This window comes from Epinephelus lanceolatus, chromosome 15 (genome assembly GCF_041903045.1).
Source record: "Epinephelus lanceolatus isolate andai-2023 chromosome 15, ASM4190304v1, whole genome shotgun sequence".
Taxonomy (NCBI): domain Eukaryota; kingdom Metazoa; phylum Chordata; class Actinopteri; order Perciformes; family Serranidae; genus Epinephelus; species Epinephelus lanceolatus.
In genome coordinates, this window is record NC_135748.1 from 43480520 (window position 1) to 43502700 (window position 22181).

The 22181-nt window shown below is 41.7% G+C and overlaps 2 protein-coding genes across 2 annotated transcripts in view; one reads left to right on the forward strand and one right to left on the reverse strand.

The window, feature by feature from the left end:
* Positions 1-15549, reverse strand: part of dnaaf9 (dynein axonemal assembly factor 9) — a 30748-nt gene extending 15199 nt beyond the window's left edge. The window contains exons 1-27 of the mRNA XM_033643485.2: positions 15367-15549; positions 10643-10722; positions 10345-10470; positions 10130-10254; positions 9296-9392; positions 8994-9100; positions 8812-8889; positions 8570-8671; positions 8358-8413; positions 7491-7626; positions 7007-7088; positions 5910-5946; positions 5707-5791; positions 5540-5616; positions 5383-5427; positions 5157-5202; positions 4879-4990; positions 4595-4665; positions 4341-4388; positions 4168-4258; positions 3886-3989; positions 2544-2687; positions 2034-2119; positions 1522-1623; positions 755-872; positions 517-605; positions 268-402 (exon numbers count right to left, since the gene is read on the reverse strand). Of these exons, the coding sequence (XP_033499376.1) occupies positions 268-402; positions 517-605; positions 755-872; positions 1522-1623; positions 2034-2119; positions 2544-2687; positions 3886-3989; positions 4168-4258; positions 4341-4388; positions 4595-4665; positions 4879-4990; positions 5157-5202; positions 5383-5427; positions 5540-5616; positions 5707-5791; positions 5910-5946; positions 7007-7088; positions 7491-7626; positions 8358-8413; positions 8570-8671; positions 8812-8889; positions 8994-9100; positions 9296-9392; positions 10130-10254; positions 10345-10470; positions 10643-10722; positions 15367-15422 (2435 nt within the window). The 5' untranslated portion in view covers positions 15423-15549. The remainder of the gene's footprint in view (positions 1-267; positions 403-516; positions 606-754; positions 873-1521; positions 1624-2033; positions 2120-2543; positions 2688-3885; positions 3990-4167; positions 4259-4340; positions 4389-4594; positions 4666-4878; positions 4991-5156; positions 5203-5382; positions 5428-5539; positions 5617-5706; positions 5792-5909; positions 5947-7006; positions 7089-7490; positions 7627-8357; positions 8414-8569; positions 8672-8811; positions 8890-8993; positions 9101-9295; positions 9393-10129; positions 10255-10344; positions 10471-10642; positions 10723-15366) is intronic.
* Positions 15550-17973: 2424 nt separating this feature from the next.
* LOC117267455 (GTPase IMAP family member 8-like) lies at positions 17974-21270 on the forward strand. Its single transcript, XM_033643376.2, has 3 exons — positions 17974-18071; positions 18289-19113; positions 19997-21270. Exons 1-3 carry the CDS (start codon positions 18062-18064, stop codon positions 20707-20709), a joined length of 1548 nt encoding a protein of 515 aa, XP_033499267.2. The 5' UTR covers positions 17974-18061; the 3' UTR covers positions 20710-21270.
* Positions 21271-22181: the final 911 nt, after the last annotated feature.

A 22181-nucleotide genomic window follows, 5' to 3' on the forward strand; every position in this document is an offset into this window, starting at 1 on the left:
TACATTCATTCAATCTTTTCTTTTTTTAGTTTCTTTAAATACTGTCTTATCTTGTTAGATTTGAACACCCAAACATACATAAGGTACAGAGGATCTGTTTCATGTACTGGGATGAAAATGTTAGTATGGAAGACACTGAATGATAGCAGTTAGTTGACATTAATTTCAGGCTGTAGTATTTTTCCATTTAGCTCAGCTCTGCTGGAACTACTGGCGTCTAGATTATTCAGTTCCCAGCTGTATCAGGCTGAACGGCGGGCCTCTTACCCAGGTGAGAGCACCAACAGACGGGGTTTGCCTCCGGGGCTTCTCTGGCTCTCCAGGAAGCTAGACAGATACTGCTGCAGGTGAGAGGCTGAGAAGCTGTCACAGCTGTCAGGACCAGGCTGGTACACCACCCACCTACAAATCAAATTATAATCAAGTTGTGCTGTTTTTGTTTGTGTTGTAAGTCTCGTTATCATTAGAAATAACAAATGTAAACCAAAGAAACAAGTTGGATGAACTCTCTGTCACCTTCCATGTTCCTTGTTTAACTGGACCAGGAAGTCGCAGAGTCTCTTCTTATGGCTTCCTGGTAATCCAGTGATGATGGTGATGACGACCTTTTCACACATCAACAAAATCCCACATCAGATGTGAATTGTTTCAGCCAAATGAAGGATGACAGCAGTGAAAGCAGAAATATTTGTTTTTAAGTTGTTTACGTTTTTCAGATGAGGAAGATCCACCGCACCTTCATCAATATGCTCACCTTGTCTCCCTGACTGTTGACTGGGTTCCTCAGCTCAGCGGAGGGGAAGAGCACCCCCAGGTGGTCAAAAAGAATGGGCTCCTGTCCAATACTACTCAAGGCAAAGTGCTGAAGAAACCTGGCACAGACCAGAATACAGCAGTCAGTGAGCAGAGCTGAGGCACAGCTGAATGCCATGACAAGATTAAAAAAAGAAAATGGGTGCTTTGGGACCGATCATGTATTTGTGAGGCAATAGACAAAAATGAGTGGCACAATTTTACAGCTAATACTTCACACATCCTTAATTCTCATCACAGTTTCTGCAGGACACATTTATATAAAATCACATCATCAGTCTTGGTCTCTTAAAAATGAGACTGATAATACAAAACTGTGCACAAGAGAGCAAGTTGTTTTTTAGAAGCTCCGCACAGTGGGTTTATTTTAAGAGCAAATGCTTCAAACAGTTGGACGTCTAATTATACTAGGTGACAGATTTGGGACAAATATGGGCTGAGTTATCCTTGCATGTAGTGTTCTTTGGTTTTTGCTCTAATGGCAACAAAGGAAAGGTTTATTTTGGGCCTAATAATGAAGTGTCATTGGCTCATAGACTTTCTCTCAGCAGAAAACACCTTTCAGGTTGGACGGTCACCAGTGATGAATACACTGTATCACAGGCTTAGCAGCTATTTTGGGATGACATACTCATGATTAAGCAATAGCTAGCATCAGGTTTTATGACTTGTGAAGGACTCTACTGAGTGGACTGAGTGTGTACTGACATGTCCTGCTCTGGCAGCTGGGAGTATGAAGTCTTCAGGCTCCCTCTGCGTTTGGCCACCGGAGGCTCCTGGCTGTTGTGCAGCTTCTTCAGTCTGCTGTGCCTGAGAGAAAACAGTCACATTAACTTCCTGACAAAGATCTAAAAGACTGATCATTATTCAACAGAACCACAAACTATGTTAACAACTGTAATCAGGGATGACCACATCTGATTTCAGTGATCAATATTGGGGCTGATCAAAGTATTTGTTAACTGATAGACATTGGCTAAACTGAGCTGTGTAGAGCCCGATCCTTTGTTTAACATTCGTCATGCAGGAGTTTGTACCGTTTGAAGGTTTCATGCACAGCGGTGCATCGAGCGCAAATGGTCATATTGCATCAAACAAGATCCTCAACTTTTTCTCAGTGTGATATTTAAGGGTAAAAAACATGTAACTTTCCATACTCCAAGGAATGTGTGATGACATCCAGCACACAGACAAACTGGTCTGAGCTCAAGTTATCTTACATGTTTTTCTGGTTCCAAGTCAGGTGCTCTTCATCCACCAACTGCAGAGTGAGTCCAGACTCACAGTTCTGCCACACGGACAACACCTGAAACCAAAAGAGAGATTAAGGTTCATACAGCTAGAGCTGTGTCTTTAATGACAATTAAAGGAAGTAGATAATGGATCATCTATGTACCCGCACAAAACCAAATCCTATCCTGTATTTATTTAAGACTCATGAGCACTCAAAAAAAGAAGAAACTTCAGTCATACAATCAAACATACAATCAGTCATAGTGGGAGTTAAACACCTGACAGCACATATTCTTCAAAAATGACTGTGTAGCATTTTGTGGTGATAAAACCTGAAGAACATTTGATAAACAGGATAAATAGCACCAGTCTATGTTTTCACCATGTTACTGCAGTATTAAGATATTCCCACATTATAGTTATAGAGACATGATGAGAGACTGGATCATCTGTCAGAAGGCCCACATGTATCTCCAGTCTCTGGCTGAAGGTCTCACCTTGGAGTAGAAGGCCCTGTGGCCCTTTGACCTGGGCTGAAGAGCAAAGACCAGACAGTGGTCAGCACTGTGGAGCGGGAACGGCAGGTGGGGCAGCAGGCTGCTCTCATACTCCACAAGGAGAGACGCCACAGCACTGGAGTCCTGATGACAAGAGGACACAGGAATCAATGTTGTATCCAACTCACTTAACCTTTGACCTCTGGACTACAAATGGTCCACCAGTGCATATGTTGGTATTTCTGCTTGTTGTGATGTTGTTTCTTTGAGACTCTTTGCATACTTCTTATCAGTGAATCTGTACCACCCGAGCTAAAAGGTTTTGTTAGTCAATAAACAAGAATCATTTATATATTTCAACATAAGTATTGAAATTGTGTCATAAATTTGAAAACTACAAAATTTTTCTTGTCAATTTTTTTTAAAAAATAAACACACAAACATTTTGAACCAAAAGATTTCTAAATGTAGAAACATGATAAAAGTAGTTTTTAACATTCCAAAAGTTATTTGAACTATGCACATATTTTAGTCTTGAGATGCTCATTTTTCTGAGCAGAGTGCAAAGGTGTTTTGATAGTTTGATCTGCAGTAGAAATATTTCCTCAGTGCCTACATTAGTATTTTTTGGTATTTCATATCACTAAAATCTGTACAACCTGAAAGCTTAAAGATTATGTGAGTAAATAAACCAGAGTAATTAATTAAAGTATTGAAATTGTGTCATAAAAAAAAAACAAACAAACAAAAAAAAAACCCCAACAGATATTCCTATTGTCCTGCTTCTCTGCTCCTCTCGCACCATCGCACCTTTTCACTGTCTTTTGGACCGCTTGTAGCACAACATAATGACATCATCACAAGTGGACAATGTGATGGTGCGAAAGACGTAAGTCTCAGCTTTCTGCTGCTGCAAAATAAATGAACGCTCTAGCTCTTAGTGTTTTTTATTTTAGCGCGATTTTAAACAGGATCATGAAAACAACGATCTCCCACGGCAATGTCGAGACAATACTGTTGTGTCACCGCACATTTTCACCGTCCTTTGGACCACTTGTAGCATAATGTAAAGATGTAATCACACGCAGAAAACATGATGGCACGAAAGATGGAAATATTTGCTTTCTGTTGCAAAAAGAATGAATGGTCTGGTTCTTCTTGTTTTTTATTTTCAATCGATTTTAAACAGGATCATGAAAACAACAACTCCTCGCTGCTGCCTGCAGGAGGTCTGTTTTCAGACGTCTAAAACATTAATGAACTACATAACAACAAAACAGATCAAGTGTGTAGAAAAGTATGTGTGATCATAGAGTGTGTGTGTCATAACTGCAAATCTCACCGGATCATAGAACTTGATGTTGCTGATGTGATCCTTGGACAGGGTGATGCTTCCATATTGAGAGTGAATAAACAGCAGGCCCTCAGAGAAGAAAATGATTTTTCCTAAAAAACAGAAACAACTGAAATAATCAAATACTGTAAATCAATAAAACAGACTTTAAACCCAGAGCCTTTTTCACATGGCGCTGTAAAGCTGACTTTGGCAACTGACTTCAGGCCAAGTATGAAATGATTATACAGCAGCATTGTAAGTTATATTCATGTTAACATAGAGTGTCACCTTCTTCAGGTGTGGAGAGTTGGCTGCTGGAGAACGCATACGCAGCGTCTGCTACAGTCAGAGCGGCTCCCAGACAAGTGCCTTCCTCTCTCTGTTGAAGACACACACGCTCATACACACATTAACACATGTATTCATAGACATCAGTGGACACATGAAGCTTCTGAACGTACCTTAGAAAGATGTTGGGCCTGCTCAGATTGCTTGACGTCAGATTCCATCTGAAAACAGCGTGACCATCAGACTTTAGACAAAAAACAATCAATGCTGGAAAAATAAACAGTTTATTCCTTAAACTACAGATGACACAACATGTTTCTGGATAGAAGAAGACTGAAAGACTGGAAAACTCAAACTGTAAAAACTCTGTCTGTATCTAAACATTGTTTAAACATTCATCTGAAATGATTTTCAGCAGCTCACATACCAGCCAGCAGGCGTAGCGAGGCACAGTTGTAGTCAGGATGGTGTAGCAGCTGTCTGAGGACACAGTGCCATCTGCAGGACAGGAAACAAACTTTTTCAAAATGAAGCACAAACAACAAAACAGAAGAATGATAAACAAGGAAGATGAATCCTGAAGATGATCCTCAGATGTCTTTTTCTGTTAACAGTGAACCGTGGATCTGTCCCACTCATGTAAATCACATTTCCTTTGTGGAATCAATCAGCAATGTAGTCTGATTAGACTTAATCTGATCAATATTGTACCTTTCTGCTGGATGTTGATGCTGGACTCCAGGAAGGATTCAGAGAAGACCACAGAGCCCAGGTCCCCTCCGTCCCACTGCAGGTCTGGGATGTCGTGGACAGTCATGGAGGCCTTAGGAAACATAAGTAGAGTTAAAGCATCTGCAACTTTTTGGGTGCTTTTTTTATCTGTGATTTTAAAAAATAAGTTATGCAGAGAAACTTTGCACACTGAGTCTGACGTGTTTTAACAGACTCAGTGTGGTCAAACCATAAAATAATCTGCTTCTCTAACTTACTGTTTTCACTACGTAACGACTTTCTTCATCAGTCAGAGGAATGATCCTGCAAACAAAAATAAATCAAACACTTAAGATCTGAAATCACATATTTACAAAGAAAAGGTTTTCAAGAAAGCATCATTTCAGTATGAATTAATCAAATAACACAATAATGTTTTAAAAGAGCTGTGCTGTAAAATACAAATGTTTCCAAATGACCAAAGGAGGACGAGTTAACATTCACCTTCCTTGATTATTCACTGCCTGAATGCTGAATTCACATTTGGACCTGAGGAGAGAAAACACAGACTCAGACTGATTCAAACAACAGATTCTTTTTCATGGTCGGCTGAACGTCTCACACAGAGAACAACAGAGAAGAAATCTATATTCATTTGTACCTGAGAGAACTGCGGTATTGACTCAAATTCATTGAGTCCAAAGCCAACAGAAAGGTGTTCTCTGCTACGTCTTTAGCCTGCAATAACACACATTTCTGAATGAGAATCTGGACATGTTACAGCACATGCTGAGAAATGATTATTATAATAGGTGCTATTTTTCTTACCTTGGTGGCGCTGGAGAAACAGGAGTAGCATTTGATCCCTGCCAGGACCGCCTGAACAGCAGCTGAATAAATCTGTGACAAAAGTCTGGAACAAATAAAAAAAACCAAAAAACTTTCATTCAGACATTTTGTAACATTTAAAAACAGCCAACCAGCTGACAGAGACAAACAGTAATTATGAGATCAGAGATTAAAGCACTTACAAGACTTGTGTTTTCTTTTGCTCTGTGTTCTGGTTCCCTGTGTGGGTGAAATACAGCGAGTGTAAACAACCATAGCAAACGATACAAAGAAAGGCTTCTCATAAAATAGTTAAAGGCTAACTGCAGTATTTTTTAACCTAGACCATGATACTGGGATTCAGTAATTAATGGGAAAAACATTTTTGAAATTAGTGCAGTGCTGAGTGAGAGGGCTGCAGCTGACAGTGGCAAAAAGTTCTGCCATGTATCCCTCAGGGTCTTTTTGCATCGTCAATTTACATCCACTCAAAGTGTTTGTTTTTGCCACTGACAGGCTCGCATTGTTCACGTTGTTCAGGGTTCCCACACATTTACACAGACAAAATTTCAGAACTTTTCCACGACCTTTCAAGGAGCCTTAAGGAGTGAAAGAGTGAAAGAGTTAAAGAGTCAGATCCTTTTTGTTTAACCAGAAACAGCTCCAAAATCACCATCGCCAAACCCACCAAACTGCATTTACATTAACAATCATTTTATCATCATTAAACACACTTCATTCAGACTCCCAAAAAACATCTTGGTTCATCTTTCCACTGTTCCAACAATCACCAGCTTTGGTTTGGTTCAAATTAACCCTTAATTCACCAGTTAGATGTGACAACGTGCTGCCTCTATACACACTAACATGACTGTTTATCTAAATGCAGTCTGGTAGGTTTGGTGACAGTGATTTCAGGGCTGTTTCTGGTTAAACAAAAAGGATCTTACTCTGTAACACAAAGCTCTATCTCTGTAGGGATCCTTTCATCATGTTGTCAGACACTAAGAATAACAGTCTGAGCCTGTCAGTGACAAAAACAAACAGTTAGTGGACGCACACTGACGGTGAACAAAACTCTGAGTGGTTACATTGCAGCCTGTTTTGACCCTGCTGGATCAGTCGTCTCCTCAAAACTGGACCAATTATAAGACTTGTTGTTCCCATTAGTCACTTGGACATAAAAACAAGGGAAAATAAGGTCCAGGTTGGAAAATACCAAAGTTACTGAGTTAATAAACAATGCTCTGCAGCAGGGTTACCTTTATTAAGTAAACAAAGTCATAGAGAAAGACCTCACCAAGGTACGGAGCGTGAGTGGTCCCAAAGAAATAGGTTCGAGAGCAGGCCAGAGGTCCTTTAGGGGACACACACTGCAGAATCTGTTGGACGAAAAAAAAAATATTATTTTGTAAAATACAGTCATGAAATGTTCCCACTTCATTACCAACACAAACGGGAGTGGTGCACAATGACCTCTATCTCATATTTACAGGAGACATAGTCAGTTATCACATGTTTGCTGCAAAAGATGTTGCAGATGATTTGTCATTACTGCTCTGCACACCACTGGTGGTACCAAATTACTTCACCAGGTGGCGCTGCAGGTCAGTTTTCCTCTTTAACTTGAGCAATGTGAGTAATGAACCAGACAGATAATGAAAAAAATAGCATAAAAACCATTTGAGATGCTGCAGAGTTCTCCCAGCTGCAGGTTGCCCAACATTAACAGGGTCCAATAGTAATGTGTGTTTGTTACTTCACACTGTTTTCAGGCTGCTCACCATGTGTCTGGCTGCAGAGCCCAGGGACCCTGTGTTGCGGACCTGATGGCTCTCTGAGGGAAAGTTGAAGGAGTAACTCTCCAAATCCTCTGAGGATGAATGCTTCCCAAACAGCACAAAGGGCTGCTGACTTTTACTGAAATAACCAAACATATGATTAAAGCAACAGCATTTTGTTATTCTAAAAATCACAAGACTGCGGCCCCGTGTCCACCACAGTGTTTTTTCTAAGCCGTGAACACCAGGCGCTCCTCAACAAACACCCAGCTGGTAGCGTTTGAGAGCATATGAGGTGCAGAGTTTTTTTCAACAGGACACTTAAGTTACATCTGGTTGCCATGATACAGAATATCCGCAAAGGTGAACATGGCGGCACAAGGTAAAGTACCTGCTTTGGATGAGGGGAAGGCTGAAGCATGCAGAGAGAGAGGACGGACCCACCGGTCTGTGTGGGTTCAACAGAGGAAACATAATATATACAGTATATTTACAGATTTCTCCTCCAGTGTTGCTGTTCAGCACTTGTACATGTCAGATGTGACAGTTTGTCTTTGTGGTATTCGTCCCTCCTCTTCTGTGACAACACGGCTGAAGTGACAATGACGAGCACCGCGTTTTTACCCAAAGTTGAACATTTTCCAGCTCTTGGGGCTCAGGAAAAAAAAAAAAAAAAAAAAAGCCAAACCAGAAACGCAGAATTCACACACAGTCCTCATCCTGCTGCCAGTGACTCTAGCACAGCGTAAATAATTGGCGCTACCAAAGCGTTAAAAAACACACTGGCCTCCGAACAAATGCTTTGGTGGACACGGCCTCTACAGATCAACATCATTTCAGTATTTGGACATTGATGAATATGAAGAATACCTTTTATCTGTGATGTTGCTTGAGATCAGTCCATGAGAGTAATACGTACGGAACGCCTGTGGATTGATGAGAACACACTTTATACAGACACAAGAACACTCAGCTGTCTGTGGAGACCAGACATTGAGCAATGCCTTTTGAACACACTAAGCAGACACTGACTTGATCTCCTTATAGTCACTACACCTTTGCTATGTGGTATTAAAGCATACCTCTCCTGCCTGTGCTTCAGACAGCTCCAGGATGGACAGGTGGCTCTCCAGGTCCATGCTGGAGAAGAAGCCACTCCACTGCTTCTCAAAGTTCACCAAGTCCTAAAATACAATGTACACTGGTCAATAGATTTCTGGACTTAAATATTTTAAAAGAAAGTCAACATGTCACAGGTAGGCCTTGTGATTATATGCAACAAAATCCTGTCAAACAGCTGATGAAATGCACAGGTGAGTGTTACCTCTGTGAGGAGAGTGTCCAGGGACACTGGGTCCAGTCTGTTGTAAACCTGCCACAGCTTCTCACTCATGTCCATGAGCTGGAAACAACAGGAACATATCAATCAGGCAGAAACAGAAAGTGTGAGATATCTTTTAATTTCCCCACACTACAGCGCTTATTGTGTGTTTGTTTTGAAGGTACCTTGTATTTCATGGTAAAAAAGCTTCCTCCACCGATGCCTTCCAGGGCGAATGCCTGAATTAGGGGCCACTTCTCCACCATGAACATATCAAACCTCTGAACGTGTCCTGAAAGTAACAGCAGAGCAAATTAAATCACCTGTGTTGTTGCTGTATTTAGATATTTTAAAATAAGTACATGCTGTCAAGCAGGTGAAACCTCATAGTTTTCCAGTTTACTGAGATGTAATATAATGGAGTCAATGTGTGAACACTTCTCATTATGTCTTTAACGTATGTGTGGTGAGTGAAGGTGGACCGTACCCTGGGAGCTGTAAGGTACTCCGATACGATAGCAGTCCTGCACCATTGTGACAAAACTGGAGATTTTGAATTCCTCTGCTGCTTCTTCGTCTTCATACTGTGTGTGAGGTGAGATAATCACAGAGGTAGAAAACTTAGAAAAGAGCTCAATATCTGGAATAACAACCACAATTACACACACTGCTGCAAAGGGTCAGATTTACAGTTTTCATCAACAGCAATCATTACGTGAAGAGGCCACCTGTGCACAGACTGAAGGTACAGTGGTAAAAACTAGGACACACTGAGCCTCATGCAGGAAGCGATATTCGGACAAATGTTCTCCTATTTTTGTTTGTATCCACAATTTGTGCTTATTTTGTTAGTGCGCAGTGATTTCTGGGATTCACCAGTGTTTTCTTATTTTTGCACTTCTCTTAGGTAAAAGATTTTTTTCGAAAAGGTTGAGAGCTCTCTGACCAAGATAAGACAAAAACATCTCATTTTCACAGCCCAGAAATACTGGGTCTGTGCATCTCAAGTGGACTCCTCTTATTTTTTCTTAACAGAAAATTAAGAGAAATTTTCAGATAATGTTGCTGCATGAGGCTCTCTGTCATTTATCAAAGTGAATGTGCTGCTTTCACTGTGCAGCTCCTTTAGACAAGGTGTAACATTAAAACTGACTTCTTGTCTAATAAGCTGCTGCCTGAAAAACCTTCACAGTGACCTGCAGAGGTTAAAACTTCACATGCCCACATTCTCCTGACACAGTTCCTTCTCCTAACTGGGGCATACAGGAACTGTAATTAACAGGAATGATCGGCCTGTAGGGGACGAAGAGAGCTTTCTAACCTCTGTCTCTGTCATGCAGTAGAGATGCAGGTTCCTCCAGTGGGACACGTAGGGCAACAGGTAACTGTAGTTCAGTGGGTTGCAGTACAGGTGAACACACTCCGCCTTGATCAGCAGGATTACATCTGGAAAACAGACAATGTGTCAGAGTAGATGGAAACTAAAGCAGGCACAAACACATGAGTAAAATCACAGTGAACACTTGAAGCAGTCACCATCCAGCATTTCCTCAGGGAACTCCTCCAGGACATGTTCCACATTCAGCTGATTTCTCCCGTACAGTCCATAGAACAGGTATCTGGCCAACTCAGTGCAGCCCTCGTTATATCTGCTGTCAATCCCTAAAGTACACATAAAAACATATTAACAATATTTGCTGGCTGTTTTGGAATGACCACAGAAACTGATTTATTCACCATCTGTTCTGAGAAATTATTTCCTCTAGCTCTGACAGTTGGCCGTGCAGTTAACCAGGCCAGATAAAGAAATAAAGGTCAAAGATTCTTTACATACCCAGAGAGCACAGGATGCCATCAGGAGTGGCAGCACCACCCTCACAGAGCAGAGACTGAACCTGACGCAGACGACAGCAACTGAAAAATAAAATAAAGAACATATATCATCATGGTTTTATTAGTTACTAACAGCAGCTCAGGGCACCTGTCCAAGGCAGCCCAACCTCATTCTGACATCTCTCCATTTAATGCATGTACAGGTCCTGTTTGTGCATGTGTGTGTGTATTAGTTTGTTTGACATAGAGTTTATTTTCTGCAATAATTTAAAATGCAATGGACAAATCCTGCTGGCTTTTGATGAGGGAACCAGCGCGGTGCTAAGTTCAGAGTCAGCCTACAGGAAAACATCATCCTGCAGCCATTCGTATTTCAACAGAGTATCTCAAAAAGTGCACAAAGTCCAGGAGCAGCCTGCAGCAGGGTTTGTTTTCTCAGGAGAACAGGAAACAGTTCATGATGTGATCTGCTTGCTGCCTTTTTTGGCACCAACTGTAACTATGCAACGAATCAACAAATGACACAGACACACAGCACAAACTACTGCAGGGCTGAATCTGTTCATAGACAGCTGTATTCTGTATATCACTGTGTAATGATTGATTGAAAGAACATTTTCATTTGACCACAGGTTGTGTTGACTGATGGAAATATTTGATTTGTTGCACCTCGTAAATGATTTGTGAGTATCAGAGCATTTTGAAAACAAAGTGTGTTATATCTTAGACTTTCAGTTTAGGTGTGTGAAGTGAACTGTTCTGAAAACGTAACTTGTGAATGAATGAATGTGTTTTAGCAAAGAGGAAAAACTGTAAAAAGAAAACTCAACACAAAGCCCAACTTACTTGTTCATTTTCAAAAGAGTTCAACCACTTCTGATAGTCTGATAAAAATAAACCTGAGGCTGCAACGGTATCAGATTTTTCTGGTACGATAACCGCCTCAGAGAATATCGAGGTTTCACAGTATTACAGAACTGATCAGTCAGAATGAGCCTTAAAGGAATGGAAACAGCAGGTTATTGTGGTTGAACAAACATTTTATTTCTATAACTGAAACTTGAAACTATTTTGTTAATGAAAGTTTGTGTAAAAAATCTCCCCCTTTAAAAATATCTAAAATAAAGGAGAGCTAAAACATCCAGTTGCATTTATTTTTCTTCAATATGGTAGATAAGCAAAGTGTCAACTTTTATATGACAGTATACCTTGAAGCCGGTAAATCACAGCAACCATGAATAAACCACCTGGGAAACAGACAATAAGTTGGACATTGTTTTAAGTTTTTGTTTTGTGTCAAACATGATTAAAAAATATATATTTTTTAAATATATACAGTACAGGCCAAAAGTTTGGACACACCTTCTCATTCAATGCGTTTTCTTTATTTTCATGACTATTTACATTGTAGATTCTCACTGAAGGCATCAAAACTATGAATGAACACATGTGGAGTTATGTACTTAACAAAAAAAGGTGAAATAACTGAAAACATGTTTTATATTCTAGTTTCTTCAAAATAGCCACCCTTTGCTCTGATTACTGCTTTGCACACTCTTGGCATTCTCTCCATGAGCTTCAAGAGGTAGTCACCTGAAATGGTTTCCACTTCACAGGTGTGCCTTATCAGGGTTAATTAGTGGAATTTCTTGCTTTATCAATGGGGTTGGGACCATCAGTTGTGTTGTGCAGAAGTCAGGTTAATACACAGCCGACAGCCCTATTGGACAACTGTTAAAATTCATATTATGGCAAGAACCAATCAGCTAACTAAAGAAAAACCAGTGGCCATCATTACTTTAAGAAATGAAGGTCAGTCAGTCCGGAAAATTGCAAAAACTTTAAATGTGTCCCCAAGTGGAGTCGCAAAAACCATCAAGCGCTACAACGAAACTGGCACACATGAGGACCGACCCAGGAAAGGAAGACCAAGAGTCACCTCTGCTTCTGAGGATAAGTTCATCCGAGTCACCAGCCTCAGAAATGGCAAGTTAACAGCAGCTCAGATCAGAGACCAGATGAATGCCACACAGAGTTCTAGCAGCAGACCCATCTCTAGAACAACTGTTAAGAGGAGACTGCGCCAATCAGGCCTTCATAGTCAAATAGCTGCGCTAGGAAACCACTGCTAAGGAGAGGCAACAAGCAGAAGAGATTTGTTTGGGCCAAGAAACACAAGGAATGGACATTAGACCAGTGGAAATCTGTGCTTTGGTCTGATGAGTCCAAATTTGAGATCTTTGGTTCCAACCGCCGTGTCTTTGTGAGACGCAGAAAAGGTGAACGGATGGATTCCACATGCCTGGTTCCCACTGTGAAGCATGGAGGAGGAGGTGTGATGGTGTGGGGGTGTTTTGCTGGTGACACTGTTGGGGATTTATTCAAAATTGAAGGCACACTGAACCAGCATGGCTACCACAGCATCCTGCAGCGACATGCCATCCCATCCGGTTTGCGTTTAGTTGGACGATCATTTATTTTTCAACAGGACAATGACCCCAAACACACCTCCAGGCTGTGTAAGGGCTATTTGACCAAGAAGGAGAGTGATGGAGTGCTGCAGCAGATGACCTGGCCTCCACAGTCACCGGACCTGAACCCAATCCAGATGGTTTGGGGTGAGCTGGACCGCAGAGTGAAGGCAAAGGGGCCAACAAGTGCTAAACACCTCTGGGAACTCCTTCAAGACTGTTGGAAAACCATTTCAGGTGACTACCTCTTGAAGCTCATGGAGAGAATGCCAAGAGTGTGCAAAGCAGTAATCAGAGCAAAGGGTGGCTATTTTGAAGAAACTAGAATATAAAACATGTTTTCAGTTATTTCACCTTTTTTTGTTAAGTACATAACTCCACATGTGTTCATTCATAGTTTTGATGCCTTCAGTGAGAATCTACAATGTAAATAGTCATGAAAATAAAGAAAACGCATTGAATGAGAAGGTGTGTCCAAACTTTTGGCCTGTACTGTATAAAAGCAGGGATGAGCGAGTACACCATTATCTGTGTCTGTGTCTGTATCTGTTCAAACAACTAAATTATCTCTATCTGTACTCGGAGTGGGCGGACTTTATGCCAGAAGTGGGTGTGACTTGAATCTAAAGTGGGTTGGGCCTAATCAGAGGTTGTTATTTTAAAGGCCCTGACACACCAAGCCAACGGTCGGCCGTCGACCAAAGTCGGGCCGTCGGTGAGCGTCTGTTGCCCTAGTTTTTGCGGTGTGTCACGCACCGTCGGCACTTCGGTGTTGGCGGCTTTTTGGCCGATTGAGCATATTGAATCGTCGGCGGAGCTTGTCGGTGAGAGAGATCACTCTGATTGGCTGTTCAGGTTTTATTTCCTCGCCCCTGTAGCGAGTGAATCTGCCTGTAGTGAAACCGGGGCTAACCGGTGCTTCCTCCTCAGGCTCCACTTCACTCAGCTGACCCATAGACCCGCTGCTTCTTCACACTTTAACCTGAATAACAAACCGGAGCTAGCTGGGAGCGGCTAGCGGAGCGTTAGCCGCAGCATGACCGGAGGGAAGCACAGCCAGTTAGCCTCCGCTAGTCTCTGAGCTAGCCCCGGCTCTCCGTTTGGATCCAACCGGGTTGATAGTAGTTGCAATATTTATTATCTATGAAGAATGTACAGAACAGCCTCAGAATTGAACTTCACATCTTTTTTTATCCCAATAAATTAAAGACAGCGACCAAAATGATGACTGTCCTTTATAACAAGTACAGATAATGACACATTTTACGAGGGAAGCACAATCAATTCGACACGTCATTGGTAACAGCTGATATCAGCCAATAGTCAACATGCTTTTTCTTATTTTGCAGACTGAATGAATATTATCCACTGAAAAGTATGTCATGTCTTCATCTGCTGGTGTGCCGTCACCATAAGATTATGTACAATATGATGTTAATTCCACTACAGAAGAGATATGATGATCATTAGAATTACGTGGGAATAAAGTGGATATATCAATATCTGTATAGATTACCAGCCAAATAAATTGTTACACATCGGATTATTGGATATTGGCAAAAGATCAAATATCGTGCATCCCTACGTGTTAGTGGTGTGATACTCGTACTCGAGAGTGCATTATCTGAACCGAATACTCGTTTCATCTGAATATTCGTCTCAACCCTAATAAATAACCTCACATTCATGAGAAAAGTAAGTAAGTAATAAAGTTAAGATAATTTTCTGTCACTTATTAGATACACTGAACACATCATGGATGCCACAGACTTCAACACAATTTCTCTATCAAAAAATACATGAAATATTACAATTATGATACTGATGAGGCAGATTAGACACTTAATTACAATAATTAATTAGCTATGGCATTTTGTTTGTGTCTTTAGAAGAAGATGGGACTTCCCACAGACACTAAACACGTTATAAATAAACGTTAGCTTTAGCTTAATGTTTGGGACCGATGAGGGGACATTCTGGCAGCGAGTGTTATTATAGCATCACTATGTAGCATTAGCTTCACCAGCTAACTCATACTGACAGCACCTAACACACACAGCTAACGTTAGCATCACTGCTAACGGTTACCCGTTAGCATCACTGCTAACGGTTAACCGTTAACGTTAACTGACGGTAACTGCTTTACAAACGTCGACAGAATAACGGACGGCGGCTCTCATGCTAACGTTAGCCACATTAGCTCGACAGCTTCACCGAGGCGTTTCGTGTAAACACTGCTCGGTGTAAACGTTACCTGACGGCGGGGTTGATTCCCGAGAACTTCCCGGTAACTCTCCTGATACCGGCCATCGTACCTGCTGTAACGGTTCACACAGTTAACGTCTTAAAACCGAACAATGTTTGTGTTTTCAGGCCGAGCAGCTACATCTTCTTCATCACCCTGGAGAGTGTCTACACAGGATAGCATAGCAACGGACCAAACCATCCCAAATTTAGGGGCGTCCGCCATATTATCTTCACCTTTTAAAGGAAATAGTGACAATATACATCACTAATCATTATCATATATACAACATTTTTTATATATAGCTCTACATTTTGTGTTGGACAAATTAAATGATTAACAATAAGGAATATATCCGGTCCTGTCAGACGGACTCCCCCATGTCCCGCTGTAGTGCCGCCTTGTTGTGGGCCGTTTGACAGCTGCAGGCAGCAGCAGCAGCAGAGGGAGGTGAGATGGTGCAATCCCTCAGTAACATCAGCTGCTGCTGAGGATGAAGGGGAACTCCTCCATACTGGAGCTGTGAGCTGCCTCAAACACACGTGCTGTCATCATCAATTCATGTTTTATTTGTTGTTGTTTTGTTCTGTTTGTTATTTTATCCTGTCTTTCCAGGACTTCATTATAAGTGATAAGAAAATAAAGGAAACAATGCAATTGGTTATATTTAAAAGGAACTAATCCATCTAGAAAAATTATTTTCATTTTCTGTTAGGGACTGTTCGTTGTTTATTGGGGAAGGACTTATGTATGTACATTTTTAGAACCAGAAGCACAATTAGCTCCTAGTGTCCGCATTAGCTTGTTAATATTCACTGTGACTCAACCGTCTCTGTCAGATCTCAGACTGCAAAGTTGTTGTATCTCCACATGTTTCACATGCTGCAATTCATTCTTTGTTGACCACTGTGTTGTTTTTGTACATGAACTAAATTATTTTTTTTCCAGCAGACATTCAGGACTGTAATGTTAGGGACTGGTCATTACTTACTGTACGAGGGGGAAGGTGGGGAGTGAAAAAAGTACAAGGCATGTCAAATGATTTTTTAAGCACTGGGGAGGGACTTATATTTTTTATTTTGGTTTAGGGGAGTGCCTTACAAATTTACATGGCTGTATTTTGTATTTATTTTACTGCCGGTTTTTGAGGAAAACATGCCTCATGAATGACACCATTCATCACAACCAGAAACTGTAAATACAGAAACAGTTTTTTGATTTTCAAATTACCATCGGCCCTTGGAAACATCATATGCGACAAATGCTTCCATCGGGAAAAAAAAACATAATCAAGGATGTTGGCTGACAGATTTACAGCAAAGACTTAGTGCTCCTGTTTAGTTTGCGTCTCTGCAACAAGGCTGATTCAGCATCAATGAAGACAACAAACAATCCCAGGAAGCCTGTCAGACTGGATTTATTGTGCAGAGGGCAGCCACCTCATAGAGCCAGGTAGTAAAAGGAAACTGATTCAGAGTTTACAAAGGTTCAACTCAAATCTGACTTTCAAATTCTGGCATATCTAAAATGTACATACTTGTGGGGCCAGAAATCTGTACACATGGTCTTATGATGGGGACTCACCTGCTGTGTGAGGGAAGGTCGGCCCATAAACCACCAAAGTAAATGTGTTTGTTTGTTTTTTTGTAAAGGTGAGCATTAGGTTTGGGGTTCAGCCTGAAGTCAGTATGGTTTACACATATGCAAGTCTTCAAGGAATAAAGAAAGTGAATGCAGTGACTAAAATAACTTTATCTTAGTGTGTGTGTGTATTTGTGCAGTGTGACAGAGTAACAATACTTTAGTACAGTACTAAAGTATTTTTTGGGAGTATCTGTACTTCACTTGGGTTTTTATATTTCTGTCAACTTCTACTTTTACTCCGCTTCACTCCCTAATAAAATCTATACTTTTACTTCAACACATTTCCCAAATGAAGCTGTATACATTTACTCCGCTGCATCTGAGTTACTTACTACAAAATAAGGAAGGAGAGTCGAAGGTATGGACAGACAGACAGACGAATGAAGGAATGCGAGGGAATTAAAAACTGGATTTTCTTCGTTAAATCCTTTAAGTTGTGAAAAAGACATTTTTCTTTAAGTGTCATGTAGGCTCCATTTTTAAGGGTGGTGTACGTATGTTGTGATTTTACTACCAGCATTTACTTGTACTTTTACTTTCAATATTTAAGTACATTTAGTATAATGAATTACTTTTGATACTTGAGTACAGCAGATATCAGATACTTGATATATTAATAGGTGACTTTAACTTCTACCAGAATCATTTTCTGGTCAGATATCTGAACTTCTAATCCTCTGTGGCCTCCAGATCCTTCATCCATCACTGTGGAAACTTCTTACTGAATCTTAGCATAAGGTGTATGGGGGTCTCAGTAAGAAGTTCTGCTTCTTATGTGTGAGTAAAGAAATGCTTGTGAAGGAAGGAACATAGTTCTTCAGTGGAGCTCACACATGACCTGAAGCATGAGGGAGATGCACCGGACAAGTAGCTTCTTCATTCCAGGTTTTAATGTGGAATGCACTTCCTCCACAAAACAAAAACTTTAGGTGCCACGAGATGTGTTGTAATCAGGAAGCTTCTTATACAGCTTGTTTCAGAGCCAGAGGATCCAGTTTCAGCTGTTATCTCAAGCTGACAAGGATCTCAGAGCAGACCTGTGGGTGCACCTGCAGAAACCATGTCACACAGTAAGTCATTCCTTTATACATTAATCTGTGTTTTACAAAGTCAATGCAATTATTTATGAGTTTCATTTGTGTAGTGTTCGATACTGCAAGGCCTGGAAAGTAATGGACAGAGTAGGGCTGCAGGAACGTCTTCTTATAGTTACTGTGCAAAACATCATATTATTACTTGCTGTGTGCACTCAACATGATTACATGTGTTATCTCTGTTTTTTTCTAGACGGCTTAACTAACGGGAGGCAGACGATGGTGGTCGTGTCCACAGTGGAGGGGTGGCTCGCTCTGAAGGCTCTGCAGGATAAACATGTCAAGTTAACCTTCAGTTCTCTGGGATCAAATGAAGTCTGTGACATGACGGTGGGTGGTCACTCGGTTAGTTTGCATTATGCAGATTTAAAGCAGGAGATGACAGAGGAGGGCATCAGCCAGGCGATGGACGGCTGCTTTAAGTCCTGCAAAGATGGAGTCTGTACATTTCTGCTGCTGATCCAAGGTGGACATTACACAAAGAGGGAGAGAAGAATGGTGGAGATCCTGCAGGCACACTTTGGAGCCGAGGCTGTAAAATACCTGGCAGTCATCTCTCTGGAAGATGGGAAGGTTGCTGACAGGCTGGACGACGCCCTGTTGGAGCTGATAAAGACATGCAATGGAAGATACTGCAGAGTCACATCACCTGCAGCCAGAGACGAACTGCACGCTCTGCTGGAGATGGTCGACTCCATGCTGGCAGAAAACGGTGCGACTGGCTACACAGAGAGCATGCTGACTGAAGCGGAGAAGAGGAGCACAGAGGACTCAGCCATGAAGATGCTGAAACAGAAGGTGCAGGAGGTGGAGGAGAAGGAGCAGACCTTCAAACTACTGGTGCAACAGCAGGAGGAGAGAAGAGCCCGAGAGATGGAGGAGCTGAAGGCGAAACATGCTGAAGAAAGAAAGAAGGAGGCATCTGAAAAGCAGCAATATGAGGAAAGGAGAGAAGGTCTGGAGGAGGCTGTGATGAGCCACAGAGCCATGCTGCAGCTCCAGATCAGTCCCAGTGCTGGTAAGACTCATGTTTCTGTTGCTTATAGAGACTTAAATCAGACTGAGTTAAGATAAAGAAATAAAAGACCTATCTTTTTCCTATCACCCAAATTTGCTCTCTTCCAAATCTGTATATATATATATGTGCCCATGGAAAGATTACTGAACAGGCCCACCGGGGGCCCAAAGTGTCAGGCCTCTCCTCCCTCCTTCACCTGCAAAATGTCTTCACCTCATAATAACATGTACTGACCAGGAGGAGACTCAAAATGACCTCAAAGAGACACAAGACAGCCGCAGAGACACACAAAAAACTCACAATGGAAAGGGGCAAAACAGTCACACAGAGACACACAGCAGGTGCAGAGACTCAAAGTGACAACAGAGAGACACAAGATGACTACAGAGATGCGACACAACTGCAAAGACACAGAGAATGAACACAAAAAACCCACAAAGAGACTCAGAATGATTACATAGATTCAAAGCAACTGCAAAGAGACACAGACAGTACTGCAAATAAAAAACAACAACTCAAAATGACAGATAGATACCAAACAACTACAAAGATGCAAAGCAACTACAGAGAGACTCAAAGTGATCACAAAGACACACAAAACTACAACGAGATGCAGAACAGCAGAAAGAGGCTGAACAGCTACCAGGTCTGAGTGTGTTGCTGTTTCATAGGAGAGGTGTTGAGGCCTTCAGGTGAACATTGTCTCAGAATCAGCTGGTGAATGTTTAGTGTCATTTTCAGACCCTGATGCAGCAATTTCTCCCACCAGGGGGCGCTACAGTCACACATTAATATGAGCAGTGGTCACTCATCATCTACAGTACTGTGATCTTTCTGTTAACAGTCTCTAACAGCCACTTGTCTTTTGTTTTCCTGCTCTAAGCTGATGACACCAAGACGACGTCCGTCATCCTGTTGGGTCTCTCAGGCAGCGGGAAGTCTTCTGCTCTGAACCTCATCCTGCAGAGAGCAGGTAATCAGTACTCAGTTACTGAGTCCAGTCATGGACCCCCTCAGCCCACCTCCTTCTGTGAGAGGAGGGAGGTGTTTGCAGCAGGGAGGCAACTTGCCCTGGTGGACACCCCCGAGCTGTGGGACGAGGACGGGGTGGAAAATCTGCAGCTGGTGAAGGACTGCCTGGCCTTGTCCCTGCCTGGACCCCACGTCTTCCTGCTGGTGCTCCAAGTGGGCCGCTTCACCCAGGGCGAGTGTGAGATGCTTTCGCACCTGCAGAAGATCTTCGGGCGAGATTTTGCAGAGCACGCCATCGTCCTCTTCGTTCACTTCGACTGTAACCAGCACAGGCCTCAGAGGATCGACGACTACGTGGCCGGGGCCCACACAACCCTCCAGGATCTCATCAGGAAGTGTGGATGCCGTTACTACGAGCTGAATGTGTCAAAGTCCCAGAATGCTCTGAGCTACCCGCAGGTGAAAGATCTGCTCTCAGGGATCAACAAACTGGTGGCTTCACATGGAGGACGCTCCTACACAGTGAGGAGGTTCTCTGTGCAGGAGCTGCAGGAGAGGAAGACTCTGATTGGAGGAAGGAAGGAGGGGGCCCTGGAGGGGAACTACTTATTAAGAGATGCTTGAGTTCTGTTCTCATGAGCAGGAGGTGAATGCAATGAATGCAACATCTATATAATGTGATTAGATCCAATACAACAATCCATACCTCCGGTTTCAGTAAACCTCTTGAGGGTTGCAGAGGGGTGGAGCCTGTCCCAGCTGACACTGGGTGAGAGGCCTCTTAAAAAAATAAAATAAAAAAGAACTATCCTTTAATATTGTGTCAGATAAAAGTTGATGTGTGGGATCAGTCTTACAGGGATTTTTCACTGAACTTAACCACATTGCACATTCACAGCTTTTCTTGTTGCTGTCATCATGGTCTGCTTGCAGAAAACTGTCACTGGAGACATTACAATTTAAGAGACTGATCTTTTTATATATTTGTAATAATGTATTTCACACTAAGTAAACATTAATCAAATGCAGATGACATGTACATTCTGTTTTTAGAAAACTGATCCCCGGCTGACACAAGCAGTCAAAACTGTTCAACAAATCAGAAATGATTAATAAATTTGCCATTGTGGAAAAAAAAACTTGGTGATGTGATTTTTAAAAGAATTATTAATATCTATGTTTCAGCAGAGAGCAGAGGAGGGAGGGGATGAAGAAGCACAGCTGCTGATTTGATTTATTTTTACTTTCTCACTGGTACGAGGACTTATCTGACAAGTTTATGAGATTCACTCGTTGATATCTTGATTGGCCAACAGTCACATTCTTTAACGCCGTCACTCCGACGGTTCAGATCCAACAAACTGAGGCAGCTGCACGAAAACAACAAGATGGATGTGAAACAGTCAGATATCATTACAGCAGTTATTGTGCAAGTCTTACTTGTGTTTAATCTATGACTTAGTGTGTAGTAATATTTGTTTGAGAATGACTTAACTTTACAGATTAAGGAAGCAAATTTATATCATTTTACCGTGTGAGTCTGATCTACAGAAGATGTTGAACATGGTCAGTGTGGTGTTAGTGTGTGTTACAGGTGGAGATGAGCAGTTATGACAAATAAAGGTGTGTGAAGAAGGTGGGAGGAGTTCAGTTTTGGCTCAGCCCCTGTTGAATATGTTCGCTCATATAAATATTTAGGTTTCTGTCTTGATGAATTTTTGACCTTCTAGGTTGGAGTCAGGCTTCCTGTTGATTCTGCTGATTTAGGATCAGTTATCAACGAGTATTTATGGATCCTGGTCATTCTACATTTACTTAACTCTGTGATGCATGGGTCTCTCCTGTATTAAATTATGCTGCAGGGATATTAAAAGAACAGAGAACAGAGCCATACCAATATCTATATATATATGACTCAGGGAGACGTGTGCTGGGTACCAGGAGCTGTGCAACAAATATGTGAAACGATGCGATTGTGTAACTGTCCAATCAAACAGGAGTAAACGACACAGATGTCCATGAGCTCTGCTCTGTTCAGTCACTGAGGAGGTGGACATGGTTTATATTTACAGGAGGAACTTACGCAGTAGTGTCAA